The 22056-nt window shown below is 41.9% G+C and overlaps 1 protein-coding gene across 1 annotated transcript in view; it reads left to right on the top strand.

The window, feature by feature from the left end:
• Sobp (sine oculis binding protein homolog) overlaps positions 1-22056 on the top strand; it is a 147395-nt gene that overhangs the window by 9925 nt on the left and 115414 nt on the right. Inside the window, 2 exon segments of the mRNA XM_021644367.2 lie at positions 3852-3990; positions 6654-6839. Coding sequence (XP_021500042.2) covers positions 3852-3990; positions 6654-6839 — 325 coding nt within the window.

Below are 22056 nucleotides of genomic sequence, written 5' to 3'. Positions count from 1 at the left end.
AGCACAGAGGGCTATAGAAAGAAAGGAGCACGAGATTTAAAGGATGTGGATGCACTGCAAAGAGCTATAAGACTTAGAAATTATCATTATAATTTTAGTGACCTATTTTTCCAAACCCAAATTGGACCACATGGTATGAGAGAGGATTTTTGTGTCACTTCCAAAGGCAAGAAGCCGTCTGCAAAAATATAATTCAGATGCCAAAATATTGCAATTTTTTGGCATATTTTGATAGTTTGTGAGAGAAATGATAAGGCGTTTGAAATAAGGACGGTTCGGTGAAATTCATGCTGTGTGATCACCGTCATTTTGAGAGTTATTTGTGAAAGCTGTTTGTTTTTTTCCACGTAAGTGGAAGTACCTTTACTTCATATCTTTCTAAAGCAAAGAGAAACTTCTAAAGACGTTTTATTTTTACGTATGTGGGTGTTTTGCATACACGTCTGCGTGCCACATGAATGCCTAGTGCACTTGGAGGTCGGAAGAGGGGTCTGATTCCCAGGGGTTGGAGGCACAGATGGTCGCTGGTAGCTTTGTAGACGCTGGGATTCGAACTCGGGTCCTTTCAGAGAGCAGCCAGGGCTCTTAGCCGCAGAGACATTTCTCCAGCCCCAGGAGGGGCTTCTGAAAATTTTGCTTTGGTTTCCTGCCTTAGGTCTTCAGGAGATGAAGAGAAACGGTAAGGGAAGCTTTGAGGGGAAGCAGGGTCACACAGCAGCATCTGTCCCCCACTTAACGCTGAGCGTCAGTTCGGAATTTTAACTCTCATCCTCTTTGACCATCTCCCCTTTTAAACAAATAAACAAGAAACGACATGAAAAAGGACTAACTGTTAAATTGAAAACTGCTTTTTGAGAGGCAATAATGTATGAATGTTGGAACATGGTGCTTCCTTAACCCCAGCACTCAGTGGCAGAGGCAGGCAGATCTCTGTGACTTTGAGGTTAGCCTGGGCTACATAGTGAGGTCCAGGCTAGCCAGAGCAACCTGGTGAGGTGCTATTTTGTTTGTTTGTTTTAAAGCTAAAACAATAATTACCTATAAGAAAGGCTTGAAAACATGTCTAGGCCATAAACACGTCACAGTTTACCTCACCTGGCAAAGTCTGCTTCGTTTACTTTGGTTTAGCAACCTAATGCTACCTAGCATATTAAACTCTATATAGAAAGTTAGGCTACTAAGGGTTTACTTCTTGAGGCTATTTGGCTTCTTAACAGTGGCAATGGCAGAGGTTGTAGTCTATCTCTTTTTGGTTTTAATTTTATTATTTATTTTTGTGTGTATGCATGTTTTGACTGCATGTATGTCTGGATCCCAAATGTGTGCACTACCTATGGAGGCCACAAGAGGCATCAGATCCCCATAGATCTGGAGTTACGGACTGTTGTGAGCTGCCTTGTGGGTGCTGGGAGTTGAACCTGGGTCCTCTGGAAGAGCAGCCAGTGTTCTTAACTTCTGAGCCATCTGTCTAGCCCCTACAGTCTATTTCTTATGACTGACTATATGTATTCAATTTCTCTTTTTCACCGCGTTCTACCTTCCTCAAATGGTTTGAGACATATTACTTGATCTTCTATACACCAGTTGTTTCCCGCTCCTACGCTCATATATCAGAACAATGTGACATTTATTTTCACTTTCAGTGACAAGAAAAGGAACATTTTTATAGTTATTTCCCTGACATTTTTATATTGACTGGAAAATCACAGAATAGATCAAATTCATATTGACTGTTCCATGATGCCTCTGAGTTTCCATCGGAAAACATGAACAAAACTGATTTTTTTTTTGTTAAAATGTCCAAATAATATGACCTTGGTGTTAATAACCCTGCTGAGGTTTCAGTTTTTATCTGATGTCTGAAACTTCTGCATCTATCCCTCAGATTGGTTCTGAAAGGCTGAACGGATTTGCAGCTGGACTAAAACAAACAAATCTATGTCCTCAGCTGGGAAGCTGATGCATGAATTATGAACCTGTGGCCTTTGTGTGACTTCAGAGCTTAGACACAGTGGTGGAAGTAGTGCTTATCAAGCAGGGTACCACAAGCTTTCTAGACTGGACCAGGAAAGAGTGCACAAAACCAGATGAGGTAGCCAGGAGTTACTATGCTGAAGATCATCTATCTTGTTGGCACAATTCTCCATGAGCTTTGGGCAAGCAGCAAATAGACCAATAGGATGGACTGAGGTCCTTTTTTTAATGCTGTTGGAGATTGATTTTGGTACAAAGCTAAAATCCTCCTTGGAGGGTTCTGTTGCCAGACCTCTGGTGGAGGACCTTGCTTTGTTTGCTGAAGACACTGTCACTGTGGGGTTAGTGAAGGAACTGGGTGTTACGGGAGAGTGACATGTCATTAAAGGAATCTCCTTTGATTAAATGTAACAGCATTCAGCCCAGTCCTCCTCAGTGGTATTCCTGAGGTCGCTTTACTTATTATTCATAGCGAGCATGTCATCTTCACGCATTCATGGAAAGAATGTCTATTTAATGTGGACATGGGCAGCCATCAGAAAGAATAAATGCCTCGCTAGAGTTTGATATGGCTGGCTCTTAGCCACGTGGATGGCAGCACTAAATCAATCTAGGTAATTTTTAAAAAATTACCAGTGTGCCAAACCATCACAGATTGACCCAGCTGGATCTTAGAACTTAAGTGGGCACTAAAGAAAAAAAAAAAAAAAAAAAAAAAAGAAGAGTAGCATCCCGTGGGTGGCTTGAAATGCCAGGCTTATTTCTGTGGGATCAGTACTGTGACATCTTTTAAGGAACCCTTCTGAGACACTAAATCACAGATTTTAAGAAAACAGGAACCACGTGTTGAGGGTCCTCACACTTCGGCTCAACCTGCGTGCTGCATTTAGGGACTTAAGGTACTCGCCACAGTGGGATTCAGAAAGGGTAGCTTCTAGGCGATGTAAGATTCTCTGAATTCGGAGGGCTTGTGGTGCCCTGCTTGATGGCTGTTTAAAGTGTGAAAGTCAGTAGCACAATGGAGGCTTACATTTTGTTTCTGGAGACATCTCATTTGCTAGACACAGTCCCTTGGCAAATGCATTTAATCTGTCCACCGTACCTACTAGTTTTCAAACTTTGATATCTCCAATAACAGCAACGACACCTTACATTCATGAATTAGCTCACGGTTCATAAAGTAGTCTTTTTCCAAAATCTAACTGACTAGTAACTATCAAGTCTGTTGCAAGTTTTATGCCACTTATTAGAAGGCCTTTGCTTTCATGGAGATTGAACCTGTCATTAGTAACATTTATAAAATAAATTAAGTTAGCAAATACCTTTGCGAAAGGGAAATTTGTCAAGAGGTACCCTTGGAATCTGCTGAGTTCTTTTGTTTTCTCCTGGTTGACAACTGAGAAATTATTATTTTTTTTAAGACTTTTATTTTATCTGCCGTAAGAAGTACTGTAAGCGACAACACCGAGTCAAAAAGTAATTCTAATTTCAATTAATTAGGACTACAAAAAGCTCATTTTTACTTTCAAAACCTTTTCTTCTTTTTGCATGCCTCCTTTCAATATGTTTGTATTGGTGCAGAATTTGAACCTGGTGGAAGACCAAGCTAACGCAGGACTTCCTGTTGGTAGACGGAACTGACAAGTGCTTCTTCATTGCCCTTAAACTGTGAATGTCTGAAGGCTTGTCATAATTGGATGAGGCAGACTGTGATTTAAAAGCATTACAACTCCTGAACATGACTGAAAAGCGAACAGTCCCCTAGGGGAAGAGGGGCTGCCATGAAACAGGATACGGCTAACAGAATTCAACTTGTATGGTCTTTTCAAATAGTTATTGATTACAGGGCTAAGTGGCAGCTTCTGCTTCTCTTTCAGAACTTCGCAGAAAACACCATGAATGAACTCCTTGGCTGGTACGGCTATGACAAGGTTGAATTAAAAGATGGTGAAGACATTGAGTTCAGAAGCTACACCACTGATGGGGACAGCCGGCAGCACATTTCTGTTCTCAAAGGTAAAGGCGTCTGATGGCTCTTTCCTTGCTCATGCAAAGAGCAACGGACCATGTCCACCTGCCAGAGCTGGTGGGCCTCACTGGGTGGTTATGCGCACGACTGGTTTAAACCCCCTCACACTGTGGGTTGTGACCCCCATATGAGAATGATCAGCTAACGTGGGAGTTGTGCAAACTTTGCCAACAGGAAAAGGTTTTGGAAGATCTAGGGGCACCAAATTAATGCATCTGAGGTGTTTCTGGCAGTGCATGCAGGTGGTGCATCGTGCGACTTGGTTCTGAACATACAACACGAGCACTTTGCCCTGTGCCAGTTGTCATGCCAGCAAATGTTTCCTAAACACCTTAGCTAGAGTCAAGAGTATCAGTACTGGAGATGGTGCGTAGCAGTTTTCTTGACTATGCACACAAAATTCTCTGCTCTTATGGAAGTGAAATTGCTTAATTATGGAAGGCAAAGACTTGATATTTCTGAATGTCGTTCCTCAGCGTGTAAGTACCAAATTAGTACATATTTTAGATTTATTGTCTTAGAATATCTGGCTTTTTAGAGATGTCATTTGAGCAGCTTGACTTGAATTGTATTTTTTTTTAACTCATTAAATGAAATTTTGAATTGGGTTTACTACAGAATTTCCAATAATTTCTGAAATAAATGGCTCTGCCATTTTGTACTATGTGTTCTGCACGGTGGCATTCTCAGCCTTGAGCATAAAGCAAAATAGAGATCAACAGCGAGAAATGTTGAAGATGTTCTGCATCGCACACCTCAGGTTTCCAGCTATGTAAAATTATACAAGCACATCCATCTCATCAATATGCAAACGTGCCTTCATCTCTAATAAGTGGCAAAGTTCCATGTATAAATGTAAAAGAATTGTTTTAAGATAATTATTTATGATGTGTTTTCATCAAATGTCTGATTTGGACACGTATTTTATATCCCTATATCCCTAGTGTTGTATAGAAATTCCTTGAGTTAAACGGAGTTTGGGGGCGCAAGGTTCCAGAAGAGGTGTTTTAAACGCATTCCCAGTTGTGCTTTCCTGTGAGCAGAGTTCCACAGAACTTCAGAGCTCAACAGAAAACAAAAATAGACACAGCTCTGTCTCCTTCCAGCAATGAGAAAGCAGGCCAGGACGGAGGACCTTAGCACCACAGTCCTGCCTCAAGTTCAGGGAACGGGTGTTTGCTGACTTTGAGCTCTTTGTCCCTTTGCTACTCATTTCGTCAGGGTTGGGGACCGGGGCTTCCCGTGAGGCACAACGTTGAATTTATCTGTTCAGATAACAGGAGGGATTTGCTGTTGTCTTGTGAACCCTCCTTCCTTATGTGTGGATGGAAATTCTAAATGGAAGCCTTGTTTTCATTTCGTGTGTTAGGTTTTCCCCTCTTTCTCTGCTCTACGCTCTTGAGTAGGGTAAGAAGAACGGTACAAGTTGTGTATGATTAGCTCCAGATTCCAGCGAGAAGCACGGAAATTATAGAGGAATGACTGGCGGAGCGGTGACACTGACTCCGAGCGGACAGCAGGCTGCGTCCCTAAGTGGGAAGCCTGTGTGCCTCCAGAATTAGTAAACCTAAATTTGGAATGAGAGTCTGTTTATAAGATAAAAGAGGACGAGCACGGGAAGGAATTTTAGTAAAATGTGGGCACAACTAACTGTTCATTATCAGCAGCTCTTGGCTCAGTGCTTGTGTTGTATCAAAATCTATCGGCATATAATACCTGCTCAAATATTTTATTGCCAGTCTTTAAGAAAGAGCTTTTTCTTCTTACATGCCAGGCAATGACATGTAAATGAGCCATCCTGCGGGCATGTGGGATTGAATGTACATGACACATTTTATGTTAAGCTTGCTATGAAATTGTACACATCACATTATGAAGATAGTATCATAAATTTCACTGTAAATGAAAAATGCAAGTCCTGAGCTTGTATTTTATAAATGAACAGCCATAGTAATACCTCACCCGGGTAATCATTTCTGCCTCTAGGAATGATGAAAAGAAAGAGTCCCATGCTTCTCATGGTTGAAATTGTGCGTGTGTGTGTGTGTGTGTGTATGTGTGTGTGTATGATACAAGGATATAAAATGCACTGTTATAAATTTATTTCCATTTTTATTAATTTTTAATAATGCTAATATTGTTATTAATAATATTAATATATATAGTTAATATTAATGGTACCAATACCCAGTGCAATAGTAGATTTTTTTAAATCATTGGTTTATTTAATTATACCATGGCTTAGTTTTAGAACACAGTGGGACATAGTTACCGTTCTGGGGTGCATTTTGGGCTTTCCCCATAGCCAGAGAGTGACGCTTGCTATATATATCACTTTTCACATGGAAAAGGTTAATTGCCTCTCAATTTTCTATGGGATTTTAGAGTGCTAAAATTCATCACTATGATTCAACTGGGATATTAGCTATCGTAGTGGAGCAAATGATAAAGAAAAGCCCATTGGAAATTGTTGGTAGCAAAATTATAAAGCATCAGAATGGACTGTGGAGTTCTGGGAAATGGCTGAAAGGTTTGCAAGGAAAATTTTGTTCTGTTACATAACCAATGTACTTGAAGAAATAAGGGGAAATTTTAGTCTAATGAATTAGTTCTTGATTATAACGGATGCTTTTTTTTTTTTTTCTTACAGAAAATTCTTTGCCAAAACCAAAATTACCGGAGGACAGTGTTATTTCATCGTACAATATAAGCACAGGCTATTCAGGCCTTGCCGCCGGGAACGGACTCAGTGACTCACCTGCAGGGTCAAAGGACCATGGCAATGTGCCTATTATTGTACCTTTAATTCCACCACCTTTCATAAAGCCTCCGGCAGGTAAGCATTATCGGGGTTCCCAACCATTGTGATTTGTACACAGTTGCTCTCACCGTCTTAAGATAAATTATTAAAAACTCAAGTGAAATAAGGATGGTTTGAGGAATGTTATAGAAGAGTGTTAGTGCAATACTGCTTAAAGTGTCTGAAAAATTCCCTTACCTAACCCTCCCTGAGCTGAAGCATTCTCCTGACTCCAAATCTTTTCTACCACCAGACTCAGAAAGAGATAATTTTCTTTTCTGAAGTCAGCTACTTTGTTTTTGTTTTGTAATAATAACAATAGTAATAATAATAATAATGACTGGTTAACAAAAAAAATAGCACAGATGTTTGGGCAGGGTGGTACATTAGGAGGGCCAGGTCTTTTGGGGTTTTCTGAGGAAAGGGCTAATTTTGTAAGAAGACATATGGCAGACATGTTTTTGAACATGCCTTCCTCTAAATCCATTCAAGAAACAAGCTATATTATGCATCGTCTCCACAGAATTCTTTCTCATTCCTGGAAAGCCATCTCCGAGCACTTAAGGGGATGGAAATCTGAGTTTCACTTGCATGAAAATGTAATCGGTTGTTTTATATTTCCAGAAAATTAGATGGCCGTGCATTAGATCTGGGTGGCAGAGATTTGAGCATGCCTGCTGGTTGTTTGTTGTAGCTTACAGATGCAGTTCGTGCGAAGAGAGGACTTCAATAATACTCTGGCCGGCTTGCTGGGAAATGTGGGGATCGTGCTGGAATACGTTGTTTTCATGACTAGTTAGTTATTTGTGTGTGTGGAGTGGAGCGTGGACGCATACTGAGTTATAATAGCAATATTTAGTATAACAGGCTAACTAACACTCAAGCTTGCATGTGCATTTGAGAGGCCAGGCGTTTGGTTATGATTCCACAGTGAGGGCATTTTCAGGTCCACATTCCTCCATTTGTGTTACACATGCATTTATACATTGTCCTAAGCTTTCCTTCATGGTTTTGGCCACATTCTCTTTTTGGCCTACTATAGTTTAACAAATGAAACTGACCGACCATTCAGAGGTCGTTAGATATGGTATTAAATTAAAACCCATTTGTCGTTAAAATTGTTGCTAGTGCTAGTTACTAACAGAATTGGTCTATCATACAATATTTCCCTTATTAGTGATCCTATTTTCCTCTGGCTGATTATATGCTGAAACAGAGGGACTGGCGTTTATCTCCCAAGACCAAAGATTTATTTTGCATAAGCTAGTCGGTGAAAAAAAAAAGGGGGTAGGTAATTTTGTAAGTGTCGTGTTTGTAGCTGAATGCGTGCCCTGAGGCTTAGCTGAGGGCTGCTGCTCAGGGTATTAATAAGTGTGTTTGGGTAAGAAGCAGGAACACAGAAGCTTCAGCCTAAGAAAGCCCAGGTTCCACTCGAGCCTTTGCTACTCGCCAGCTCTGTGAAAAGGGGCAAGTTCTGGCAGCTCTGCCCCTCTCAGTTTCCTCATCCACAGAATGGGCTCACAGTCCTACCTCGGGGTCGTTGCAGAGACAGTAATGAACAGTAAGCACCTGGCGTGACAGCTACCACAGGAAAGTTAGGTGCCGAACACCGTACCTCTCCCCCGGCCCTCCCCTGTTTTTCTATTTTTTTTTTAAACCCTAATTCTGCCCTAGAGTCTTTGTGTACATAATTTGTACATGGAAAGGTGGGCATCCAGACACAGCATTCATCAGTAAGATTTCTTCGAGCAGGGAAAACGGCTTGAGAAATTAGCATAGCTGAGACCAGCGGGAGTGAGGCCAGAGAACCTGCCCCAGAGTTTCCGGTGGAGCCAGCCACGTGGAATCCAAGCACACAGCTTCTATTTAACTTTAATTCCACACCAGATCAGGAAATAAATATGCGAAAGGATAGAGGCCAAAAATGGAACCTTGGAAGTCTTAGCTGGAGGAACTCTGAGGAATTAGAAGCCAGAGTAACCAAACACCAGTGGTTTTATGCTGTCTGCTGTGGAGCTCCAAGGCACTCATCTGTGGAAAACAAAGTATAGGGAAGACATCTTTACTTTTTTGTATCTGCTCTGGCCCTTGGCCTGTCTGCCTCAAGGCTCCATATGGCGGGATTCCGGAATATTCTCTGCCTTCCAGGTCTTACCAAGCAGAGAGTCAACAGAGAGCCGACCTTTGATTGCGTAAACTAGGGCCAGGGTAAACAGATCTTTCCTGTGAAGAGCTGACATACTGTAGACTTGGTGGGCCATGCTGTCTCTCACGGCTACCCAGAGCGTCACTGCTGGGGCAGGAGCACATTCTTAGTTGATGCCTGTATCAGTGACTGTGGCTTTGTTCCGATAAAACCCCACTTACCAAAAAAATGAAAATTAAAATATAGGCGGCAGGGGGGGCTTTGTCCAGGAACCACAGTTTGCTGAAACTCATGCTAGGTGGGATAAGATTCATCAGTTCGTATGACAGCAGCATGGTGAGCAGGGCTTTGGAGTCAGGCTGTGGATGTGGCTGGAGGCCTGTGCAATATTGGAAGCAGTGACAGAGGCAGGGAAGCAATGGTTTTCCTGTGCTTACAAAGTGATCTACTCTAGCATTGGTTGAATGGAATTAAAAAAAAAAATGGTGTGACTGTGTATGTGTGTGCATGTATGTATGTGTGTTCTTGTATGTGTGTGTATATGTGTGTGTATGCATGTGTGTTGCAATCCTTTGAGTCTGTGCATGTGTGTGCTTGTATGCGTGTGTGTGTGTGTGTGTGTGTGTGTGTGTGTGTATGTGTGTATTCATGGGTTCGTGTGTGTGTGTGTGTGTGTGTGTGTGTGTACCTGTACACGTGAAGGTGAAAAGGCCAGAGGTTTCTGCTGGTGTCTTCTTCAATTGCTCTACATCGTTTCTGTTTTTTTGAGACAGCATTTCTTTGTGTAGCCCTGGCTGTCCTGGACTCACTTTGGAGACCAGGCTGGAACTCACAGAGACCCACCTGTCTCTGCCTCCCCGAGTGCTGGGATTATAGGTGTGCACATGCCCCCCCTTTTTTTGGACAGTGGTCTCTCACTGAGCCTAGTGCTCACTGATTGGGTAGATTGGCTGGCCAGCAAACTCTGGGGATTCACTCATCTTCTCTCCACTTCCCCACCCCCAGCTCTGCGGTTATAGGTACATGCCGACACGCCTAGCTTCCGTGTGAGTGCCGAGGACCCACTCAGGCCCTCGTCCTTCTTCACCAGGCAGCCGAGCCATTGAACCATGTCCTCAGCTCTTCCCCTAAGATGAGAATGTTAACTTTTTAGTTTTTAATTGTGTGTGTGCCTGTTTATAGGAAGCTATGTGCAGCCAGGAGTCCAGAAGAGGGTGTTAGGTCTCTGCAGCTAGCGTTGCCACAGGCTGTTCTTATCCCCTGGGTGGCGCTAAGAACTGAACTCAGGTCTCCTGTACGAGCTGCAAGTGCTCTGAATTCCAGTCACATCTCTAGTCCCCTAAGAGCTGGTTTTGTTTAGTTCTCTTCTTTTCTTTTCCCTTTTTTCCTTTTGAGATAGGTTCTTAATTGTAGCCCTAGACGGCCTGGACGTCACTACATAGACTATAGACCTGACCGGGCTCAGGTTCATTGAGCTCTGTCTGCCCCCTGAGTGCTGAGATGAAAGATGTGTGCCACCATGCTTGGGTAAAATTTTATTTAATGTGCACTTAAAATTTTTAATGTGTGTTCTTGAGGGGAGAGAATGAAAGGCACAATTGCCAGAGACTAACAACCCCTCCTAAGCAGCCTTGGATAATTTAGAGTTGACTGTATTACGCAGGTGTTTACCTCTTAGAATAGAGATGCCAAGAATTACCTGTACACCTTGGATCAACTGTGTTCGCTAGCATCCAAATTCCTGCTTATTGTAAGCTGGCTATGTGAAAATGCTAATAATGCCTTGTGTCTACATTGAATCCGTTTTACTTTGTCACCCTCATTTACATTCTTTTCTTTAAAAACTACGTATTGCTGTTATTGTGGTTTTGTTTTGTTATGAGACAGGGTCTCACTCTGTAGCTCTGGCTGGCACCAGGCTAACCTGGAACTCATAGAGATCCACCTGCCTCTGCTTACCAGTGCTGAGATTAAAGGGGTGCACCACCCTGCTCAGTCGTCATCATCATCATCATCATCATCATCATCATCGTTAGTGTGTGTGTGTGTGTGTGTGTGTGTGTGCGCGTGCGTGCGCGTGTGCGCGTGCGCACATGGGGATGTGTGTGGGAGCGTGTGCAACAATAATGGATAAAGGTCATCTTTGTGAAGCTGGTTACCTCCTTCCCCCTGTGTGGATTCTGGGGATCGACCTTAGGTCACTGTCCTTCCAAAGCAAACACTTCACTGCTGAGCCTATCTCACTGGTCCTTATTCACATCCTTTTAATTCAGTTTTGATAGTAACTCTGAGAAAGAGCATGAAGTTCCAGCAGGTTAGGTAGCTAGCTTTCTTGGATCATGTGTCTTCTAAGTACTTAGGGTCTTCTGACTCCTAATCCAGCATTCTTTCTCATATAAAGTAGCCATTTCATTCCAAACTGTATCAGAATAGTAACACTTATTAACATTCCATTACTTCCAGATTCCCCAATTGGCAGGAGATATAGCTTTTTCCTGCAAGTTCATTCTAAAAGTCCTGCCTGTGGGGGAGACTTGATTCCTCCACTCTCCTTGAGACTCTGTGGGTCTCTGAGTCTGATGGTCTTTTAGGGGTACTGTCCCAGCTAGGCAGTCCTGGGCTGCATCTCTTCCGGGTGGTAGAGGCTCTGTCTGGGCAGGCACTGGTTCCCGACAGTTTCCCGAGCTAGGGCAGACTCGCCATTCATGTCTTGGCAGCCAGAGAGCCCAGTGGAAGGCTCGTGAATGGGAACACAGAGGCACCACATTCGCTTAGATTTCCACTCCCTTTGCACAGCTGCGAACAAGAAGTGTGGGTGAGCTCATCCTGGGCCCCAGGAACCGCTTCTCTGGTTCTGCCCCTCCCCCCTGCTTTTCTCTGGAGAAAGGAGCTCTCTGTGTTTCCATCATCACCTCGGCATTGACCCTGCTTTGGCCTCACACGCTTGTGTCCATTTTCCACAGCTAAGCTGCCCTTCCCCCTCCGAGACAGCTTCTGGCCCTGGGTGTAGCATTGGTGACATCACAGGCGTTACTATGGTAATAGACTTGTTATAAACACAGGATAATAGCCCTGCTTTTGCTTTTCTTTATTCCCCCATGCAGTGAAGGGAATCACCGTGATCCTTAAATAATAATCACGGACTTCTGCTGCAGAGTCTAGGAAGTGAACAGAGGGAGGCCATAGTACAGCCGTTTGGAAAGCTGTTATAACAATGTTAGAAAATATTAAAAAGTGCCGGCCGATTCTCTTTATGCCGACGCATCCTTATCCTTTTAATTTGAATAGATTCACAAACCTCCAAGGGTAATTTTTGAAACCACACCATGAACACAGTCTGAACTGGCAAGGAAAAAAAATGTATTAGCAAGACATTTGAAATATTACTCAGGTTAATTGCATTGTCACCTTGCTGCAGCCCGCATAGAAACTTAAGCACAGGCTCAAACCTTCAGGATTTCATTCTGAGAGAATTGTACCCAGAAAAGACGCTAGCAACAAAGCAGGAACACTATACAGCAATTCCCTACTGTTCCCCACAGCAGGTCTGAGAAGGGAAGCAAGGCATTCAGGATGGATTTTTGAATAAAAAACTGTTTGCTGTTACCTTATTATGAGCTCTATTGCTTTTCTAGTGTAACTATCACATTTAGCCACTGGCCAGGCATTAATCTTCTGCTGTTGGCCTTGCAAACCTCTGTTCAAAGGTGTGTGTTACAGCTGGGACCAGAGCTAAGGGCCTTTTTGACTGGGGCTTGCTTCATAATAATATTTTACTCACAAGAATTAAAAAGAAAAAAATCAATGCAACCAGTGGTGCAATCACTTTGTTCAAAAAGGGAAGATGAAATGAAGCCATTTTTTTTTTTTTTTTGGTAGCGAAAGCCTCGCTGCTGTTGGAAGCTCCATGTGTGAGGAAGACACAGTGTGGAAGGCAGTCTTGACAGCTCTCCCCAGAGGCTCACAACTTGCCTGTTCCAAACCTAGAATCCCTGTAAATCCTTGAATACTTTAAAATGAAATGAAATGTGAAAAAAGAAAGAGATCTGTTCCTCTGCTGCATTTATGTGGCCCTTTTGAACAGAATGCCTTTTACCTCAGATGACAAGTACCCTTATTTTTATTCCCCGCCATGCTCCCCAGGGGGGAGATAAAATGGGGAGTCATCTACACACACACACACATACAACCTTGTGTGGAGGAAGTTGGGATCAATCTCCTAAAACCAGCTTGATTTCCTGAACACAGACACATCTTGCCTTTCTTTGAAAACAATGACCATTTCCTGTCCCCCAGGATAGTTTGCATTCAGTGAGCTTTCTCAATTTGTGTTCAGGCAAAGTCATCGAAATACGATATATATATATATTTTTTTTTCTTTCCAGGCAAATCTTGAAATTCCTGAGCGGTTTTAAGAACTGGGCCCCAAGGAACTGTTAGCTTAACAGAGACTATAGAAACCCCGTGTGATCTCAGCTCTATGTATATAGCTAAGTAACCCACAGTTAATAAGCATGTTACTTTTTGGCTCTTGCAGTTCTTACATGGACTTGTTAGCCACAAAAGTGGGAATCAGAATGTGGTTTGCATTATGGTCATTATTTATTTTATCTGTTATTCAATAGTCTTGGGGCTTGCGTGTGAGTGATGTATTCCAAATAACCATTGAGAAAACAGGATTTAATAAAAATTGCTTTGGCATTTATTTATTTGTCCAACTTGAAATATGATTATTAAATAAAATTACCTAGACTTAATGGGATTTGGATGACTTACTATTTATGTACTAGATATACTTATCGAGAGAGGGGAGGGCATAGGGAGAAAGAGAGAGAGGAAAAAGGAGGGAGGGAGGGAGGGAGAGAGAGAGAAGGTTCACTGAGATCTTGGATTTTCAAGTGACTCGGGATGGGGCAGAAGGAATTCCAGTGAGTGGAAGGAATGGAATAGGAACCATTAATAACACATCATCTTGTCACCATTAATACTATCAAATGGCTATCACGGGCCAAGATAATAGATGACATCACTTAATTCCCCCCCCCCCCCCAGTAATTATGAGGGTGCTGCTGTTAGAATTGTTTTACCAACACGGAAACTGAGACACAGCAGCTTGGTTGAGGTCACGTAGGTAAGAACTGGTGGAGTTGATATTTGAGCTGGCATATTCTGTTTCTTGTATTCACAGCCACGGACTTGTCCAAAATGCTATGTCAATCTTCCAGTTGGTGTTAGTTACTTAGCTTGTTTCTGTGACAAAATATCAGACAAGGAGTAAGCTTTAGAAGGTTGTTTTAGCCCATAGTACAGTCCAGCAAGGTAGGGACCTCATGGCAGTAGAAACGGGAGGCAGCTGGTTGGTTACATTGTGGCCACAGAAAAGAGACAGAGAAGGGTGAACGCTTTTGCTCAGCTTTCTTGTGCAATCCAGGGCCTCAGCCCATAGAATGCTGCTGCTCACCTTGTACTTCAGTTGACCTCATCTAAGAACTCCTCATAGGCAGGACCAAACTTATCTCCTAGGAGATTTTAGACTGTCAATTTGGCAGTCAGAGTGCTACTTATATTGTAGCACACAGTATGGATATATTTTTCAGAGTACTACTTATATTGTAGCACACAGTATGGATATATTTTACAATCCCTGGTTACCAGGAACTTAGAGTGTCCTTGGCACATAATGAAACCACCCCCAGCAAAGCTAGGTGTTGTAGTGCACCTGGGAGGCATCCCAGCACCTGGGAGGCAGAGGTAAGAAGATCAGGAGTTCAAGTTCAGCCTCAGCTACACGGTGAGTTCAAGGCTAGCCTAGGCTACACAAGCTCCTGTCTTAAAAATCTAGAAACCAAGCCAGACAAGCTGAAAAACAAAACAAAGCAAAACAAAACAAACCCCAATATCATTCCATGTTGAGTTTGAATGTATGACATCATTTTACCTGGAGTTTTAGTGTGTTGGGGGAAGTAAAAATACTGTGAAAGTCCTTAGTGAGAAGGAGCAGGTAGTCAGGACCAGTACCTTTGTACATTGGAACTGGAATGATGCTGAGGCGCAGTCATTGGAAATTCAACACGACTGGAAAACAACAACAGCAACATGAAGCCTAAAACCCTTAGCTGCTATGGTACAGGTCCTGATTTATCTTCATTTTTCCAGTTTTTGTTTTGAGACAGGGTCTCACTTTGTAGCCCAGCCTGGCCGGAAGCTCACTCTGCAGCTCTAGCTGAGCTGTGCTTAGAATAATTCTCCTGCTCCTGTCTCACAGTCCTGGGGTTACAGTGTGGGCTGACCAGCCCAGCTTTTTATACCATCCAGAGTTCCTGAAAATGGGTGCAGGGCAGGTTTTGGAGTAATCATCCTTAATTCCAGAAGGAATGGAGAATCTGAAGGGTGACGTGGTGGCACAGAGCAACTGCCAGGGAGGTAACCAGGGGAACTGAGCTGTTGTTGCCAGCTCTGCCTGGCATTTATTGCCTATAGAATATTAGACAGGTCAGTCTCCCTGATCACATCCTGTTCTCTACAACTTCAGTCACCCAGTGACCTAAAATTCCCTATACTTGTAAAATCCTACCACCTCAGTCAGATGCCCAGAACCACCTAAGACTATCTTCACAAAGGTGTCCTGTGAGCTCTCCGTTCTCAATGTAGCAACCACACTCATGCGCACACGCATGCACTCACACACTCCCACACCCACGAGCAAATTAAAAAAAACTATAAAAACCTCAGTTTTGTGGCTTATACAGCTCCTTAACTGGTCATATTCTTGGAGGGAGAATATTTAAACATGCTATCATGTATACCCCGTTAATTGACTGAGCAAAATTAAAGTAAACTTGCTCATGTATGGAGTTATGGAGGCCAAATGTCTGTGGGATATTTGCACTGCTTGAAACAACGTGTGTGTGTTTTTAAATGCATTTTGTGTGTCTGTGTGTCACACCCATGCCTACCACAGTGAGTGTGTAGTGACTGGTTTTCTTCTTCCATCATGTCATGTGGGTGCTGGGAATTTAACTCAGTTTATCTGGTTTGGTGACAAGTGTCTTTACCCTCTGAGCCATTTTACTCCCCCTCCAGTCTAAATATCTTTTATTGTGTTTATTCATTGTGTGTGGGACTATTACATAAGGACATATTCCTCCTTTATCCCTCTACTCTCCTCTTTCCTCCTTTGTTCCTTAGTTTCATTCTATTTTCTTGTCACATATATGTATCAGTGTAAAGTCTAGGAACCACAAATGAGAGAAATATAATCTCCATGCCTTTCTGAGACTAGTTTAATCTGTATGATTGTCTTTAGTTGTATCCATTTTCTTGCGACAACACTATCTACATTTTTTGATGATTTTTGTCTTAATTAAATTATTACAACATGTCTTCCGTTCCTCTCCTCCCTCCCATCTCTCCTATGTTCCCCTTGCCTCTCAAATTCACTATTTTTTTCATTATTGTTACATAAATAAACACACGCATAGCCATGTGTAGTTGGCTAGGTTTACAGTACTGGGCTCAATTTGCCTTCTGTTAAATGGGCCTTAAGTCCGATCAGACAGCTGTTAGCCACTGTCCGAAACAGAAGCGCCACCGCTGCACCTTCAGGAGGTCCAAATGCCGTGCTGGCCATTGTTGTGGTTCAGAGGCATCACAGCTGAGCAGGTCCACCGATTGCTTTCTCATTGTTTGGCAGCCTGCACAGTGTTGAAGTACTATGAGAGCCAGTGCTCACAGAGGGGGCTTTTGGGAAATACAGCTTTACCGTCCGATGTCTGAAGTGCGTGGCCTCTTCAGCGATGTGGTCTTACCTTCAACATCTGGGAAACAGCCAAAGGCCGTGGCAATAGTCTATATTGTTTGGGCAGTCTCTTGGACTGTCTCAACCAACAGTTCAAAAGGAGGTTTCTCATATCTGGGACTAGGGTTTTGGTTAGATAATTTATAGTTCTTGGTAGGAGTATTATTACTACAAGTAGTTAGAAATTCTCTCTGTACGGTGTCTGTATATATGTATGTACATATACTCACATAAGCACACTGTGATTATATGCAAATATCAAATATTCTGTAGGCCTTCTTTAGGTATTCTTAATGCTACCTCCTCCCTCCTCATCCCCAATTAAAGTCCCTCCCATTTTTTTTCATTTCTCCCTTCATATCACCTGTATCTCGCTGTTCGCCTCTTTTGCGTTGCTTTCTCCTCCCTTGTTTTCTACCCTCCCGGATTATGGTCCTTTTGGTTTTCTGGTTTCTGTGGTTACTCCGGGTTATACACTCACATCTGAAGAATTGGAGCTAGGAACCGAAGAGCAGAGAGAATGTGCGACACTTGTCTTTCTGGGCCTTGGTTAACTCACTCGGTGTGATCTTACTTAGTTCTCACCTCCGAGTTTCATGACTTGATTTTTCTTTACAGAATCCCACAGTGTGCGTGTGTCACATTTTCACCATCCATTCATTAGTTGAAGGGCATTTAGGTTGATTCCATTTCCTGGCTATTGTGAGTAGAGCAGCAATGGACATGGCTGAGTAAGTGTCTGTGGAGTGAGATGGCAAGTTCCCCGGACACACGCCAAGGAGTGGTATAGCTGCGTAATACGATAGATCTATTTTTATCTTTTCGAGACTTCTTCACACTGAGTTCCAGCGTGGTTGGACCGGTTTGCAATCTCACCAACAGTGGACAAATGTTTCCTTTCCCCCATATCTTTGCCAACATTTGTTCTGTTAACAATTTTTTTTCTTTAGGGCTTAACAAAACTTCTACTGTGTATATATGTCACATTTTCTTTATCCATTCCCCTGCTGTTGGGAGCCTAGGTTGGTTCCGTAGCTTAGTACTGGAATAAACATTAATGTGCCAGAATCTCTGTGATGTGTTGAATTGGAATCCATTGGGAAAATACCCAGAACGTATCCATGTCTTACAGCAGATCTATTTTTAGTTTTTTGAAAATTACATATTAATTCTTACAGTGCCTGAACTAATTTTCATTCTAACAGCTGTATATAGGGTTGCTGTCTGTCTACATCTTAGTCAACATTTGCCTGCTCACGTGGGACTTATGTATTTCAGGATGATCTCGAACTTGCTGAATAGTGGATGGTGATCTGAAACTTTTGCTACTCCTTGCCAACACCTCCTGAGTGCTGGGATTACAGGTGTGCGCCATCACACCTAGTTCTGTGCAGAATGAACTCAGGGCTCTGTCCGTGCTACTAGGTCCTCTATCAACTACGCTGCAGGCCCAACCCCAAGTTATTTGTTTTCTTAGGGACTGCCAGTGTGTCTGAAGTGACAGAGAGGCTGGATGTAGTTTTGATTTGTAGTTCTCTACTGTTTGTGAGATAGATCATCTTTTCGTATGTTTATAGGCTATATTTGTATGTTTCCTATTGTTTATAATTCATCTTTTGAGAATTGTCTGCTCATTTCATTGGCCTATTTATTGATTGGGTTGTTTGACTTCTTGCTTAGTTTGAGTTCTTTGTGTAGTCTGGATATTATTTCTCGGTCAGACATACAGCTAAGCAACCGTTTTTCCCCCATTCTGTAGGCTGTCTCCTCATTCCATTAATTATATTTAGAACAACTTTTTTAAAATTAAAAAATGTTATTATTACGATTTCTTCACTTTGTATTCCAGCTATAGCTCCCTCCCTCATCCCCTTCTCATCCCACTCTTCCTCTTCTCATCCCATGCCCCTTCCCCTACCACTGATAGGGGAGGTCCTCCTCCCCTTCCATCTGACCCTAGCCTATCAGGTTTCATCAAGACTGGTTGCATTGTCTTTCTTTGTGGCCTAGGTACAGCTGCACTCCCCCCAGGGGGAGGTGATCGAAAAGCCAGCCACTGAGTTCATGTCAGAGTCAGCCCCTGCTCCCCTTACTAGGGAGCCCACTTGGAGGCTGAGCTGCCATGGGCTACATCTGAGCAAGGGGTCTAGGTTATCTCTATGCATGGTCCTTGTTTGGAGTATTGGTCTTTGCAAAGACCTCTGGGCCTAGATTTTTTTGGTTCTGTTGCTCTCCTTGTGGAGCTCCTGTCCCCTCCAAGTCTTTCTATCTCCCCCTTCTTTAATAAGATTCCCTGCACTCTGCCCAAAGTTTGGCTATGAGTCTCAGCATCTGCTTTGATACCCTTCTGGATAGAGTCTTTCAGAGGCCCTCTGTGGTAGGCTTCTATCCTGTAGAACAACCTTTATAAAATATTATATTAATTTTATATGATAGTGAGTGTCATGAGTTTTGCATGCATGTGCATGATATATTTCAATTGTATGAGAACAACTTTTTTTCTTTTTTTTGTTTGGAACAGTTTTTAGTGATTGTTAATTGTTACTCTGAACAACAGAGTAAATTGAAATAATAGATGTTTTTTAAAAAGATGAAAAGTGTGTAGATTAAAAGATTTCTATAGCCAGGTGCGGTGGTCCAAGTCTATAATCCCAGCACTCAGGGAGGCAGAGGCAGTTGGATCTCTATGAGTTTGAGGCCAGCCTGGTCTACAAAGTGAGTCTAGGACAGCCAAAGCTACACAGAGAAACCTTGTCTCAAAAAAAAAAAAAGTTTGCATTTCTGTTGTGAGATTTCATTGTTTTGATGTTACACTTGAAGAGTGACCACTGCAAGTAATTCCTAGAATTTCTGCAGAAGAGAAGTTGTATTATAGTTAATTAACTTAATGAACCATGCAGAAGAAGTAGAAAAACTAAATAGTCCTATATCTACTACAAATCAATTAATTCCTTTCACCAAAGAATAGTATAGACACAGATGGCATCAGTGTTAAAATCAGTAAAATATTTAAGAGGAAAAAAAAAAAAGACACTTCCCTCGAGAAGAGAAAAAAAAGACAACTGCCACTCACTTTGATACCTTAATGTGACTTTGATCACATTGCCCAGCAAGGGTGTTAAAAGGAAGCAAAGGGTATTTTAAAGTAATTAGGTGACATGGAAATTGACAACTTCTGTTTTACAATGTAAAATACTAAACAAAATTACAGTAAACCAAAGCCAGGGCTATAAACAAAAGGATAATTAACTGTTACTAATTTGTTTTTTTTCCCCTTGTAACACAAGGCTGATTAACATTGATAGAATTTGTAGAACTTAGTCAAGATAGTTACATTAAGAGAATAATTCAAAACCTTATAAAAAATTAACAGATACAAAAATAAGTAATATTAACACAATAAAAATCCATGGCAAAGAACAGAGTAGAGCTTCTTAAAATGATAAGAAGAATCTACAAAGTGTCTGCAGCAACTATTCAGAAGGGATCCTGAAAGCTTTCCCCTAGAGACCAAGAAGCTGACCTTTGTAGATGGCCACTACCATCATTTGTATTAAAATATACAAATATTAGAATTCACCCACAATTTTTGTAAAAAAAAAATTAAAAGGATTTAAAAATGATATTTTGTATAGCCCCTCAACCTTAATCTATAGGTATTATGATTAGTGAGTAGCTTTATTGAGATATGAGTATTTTAATCACACTTTTATTTATTTTGACTTTTTGAGACAGGGTTTCTCTGTGTAGCCTTGACTGTCCTAGACTGGCTTTGTAGACCAGGCTGGCCTCAAACTCACAGAGATCCATCTGCCTCTGCCTCCCAGAATGTTGGGATTACCAGCATGCCTGGCTACAAAAGAATTTTTAAAAACTTACATAAGTACTATATAATCCAGCATCAAATATTTATAGAAAAAAAAACTAGCAAAATATATCTGTGATTGTTTCAAAGATTTTGTTGTTAAGAAAATTAAAGAAGAATAAGCAATTGAGAAATATGCTTATTGATTAGAGGCTAATATTTTTTAAAAAGGTACATTCTGCCTAAATTGATCAATAGGCTTAATTTAATTGTAATAAAAATCTCAGCATAAAATTTTGTGGGAATATGAGCGCCACAGTAGTGTTTAAAAATGGGTCTTTAATGAGAGACTGGTGATGGTTGGATGAAGTCGTGGGGGTGAGCTTCTTGTCCCCACATCAGAAAGTAAAAACTTTGTCCTACTCAAGATAATGCATGGTCTCAAGTAGACCAAAATTTCCTAAGTCAAGCACTTAAACCACCCCTCAGTCTTGCTCCATCTTTGTTTCTACATATCTTGTAGGCAGGCCAAATTTTGGGGTGAAGGTTTTGTGGGTGGCTTGGTGTCCTTATCCCTCCACTGGAAGTCCTGCCTGGCTACAGGAGGTGGCCACTTCAGTCTGTATAGCTTCCACTGCTAGGAGTCTCAGCTGGTCTCACTCTCCATAAGCTTCTTGGGCCTCCACTATCCACCCTTACAAGGACTGTGAGTCTAAGTCTTACCGAGGCTACGTTATAACTTTGGCTGTACATCTTAAATGTACGTACGTGCGTGATGTGTGTAATTTTATTCATATTTAAATATATTATGTATTGAAAAATATAAAAGTACAGACTGGCCTCGCACTCATCAAGATGTGCCTGCCTCTGTCTCCTATTACATGCTGGGATTAAAAGTGTGCACTATCATAGCTGGCTTTTTTTTTTTTTAAAGTTATCATTAAAAGAATGGAAATCCTACTCACTCTGTAGGAGATGATGTTTTCATTCATGTCCCAACAAAGAATCCATTCTTTTTTAAATGTCGAGAGGACATTTATAAAAACACCAAATAGGAGAATGAGCAAAGCCCATAAGCAGATACCTTACCAAAGAAATATCTGAGGAATCTATAAATGTTATAAAACTCATTCTTCATTAGGGATATAAAATTTAAAATTACGACGAGATGGGGTTGGAGAGATGGCTTGGTGGTTAAGGGCACTTGTTCTTGCCGAGGAATCAGGTTTGATTCTCAGCACCCACATGAAGGCTCACAACCACCCATGACTCCAGTTCTAGAGGCTCCAGTGACTCTTCTGACCTTTGCAGACAGCAGTCACATTTATTTATAGGGTGGCCTTCAATCGCACCGCTCAGGAGTCAGAGGCAAGCAGGATGTCTGAATTCGATGCCAGGCTGGTCACCAGAGTGAGCTCCAGGGCAGTAAGGGCCCTGTAGTACAGGGAAACCCTGTCTCGAAAAACAGAGTAACAAGAACATCACCACCAAAAACAAAGTGTTA

This window comes from Meriones unguiculatus, chromosome 20, assembly GCF_030254825.1.
Source record: "Meriones unguiculatus strain TT.TT164.6M chromosome 20, Bangor_MerUng_6.1, whole genome shotgun sequence".
NCBI classification, from domain to species: domain Eukaryota; kingdom Metazoa; phylum Chordata; class Mammalia; order Rodentia; family Muridae; genus Meriones; species Meriones unguiculatus.
The sequence above is the reverse complement of the archived record's forward strand: the minus strand, read 5'-3'. Positions and strand labels throughout refer to the sequence as shown.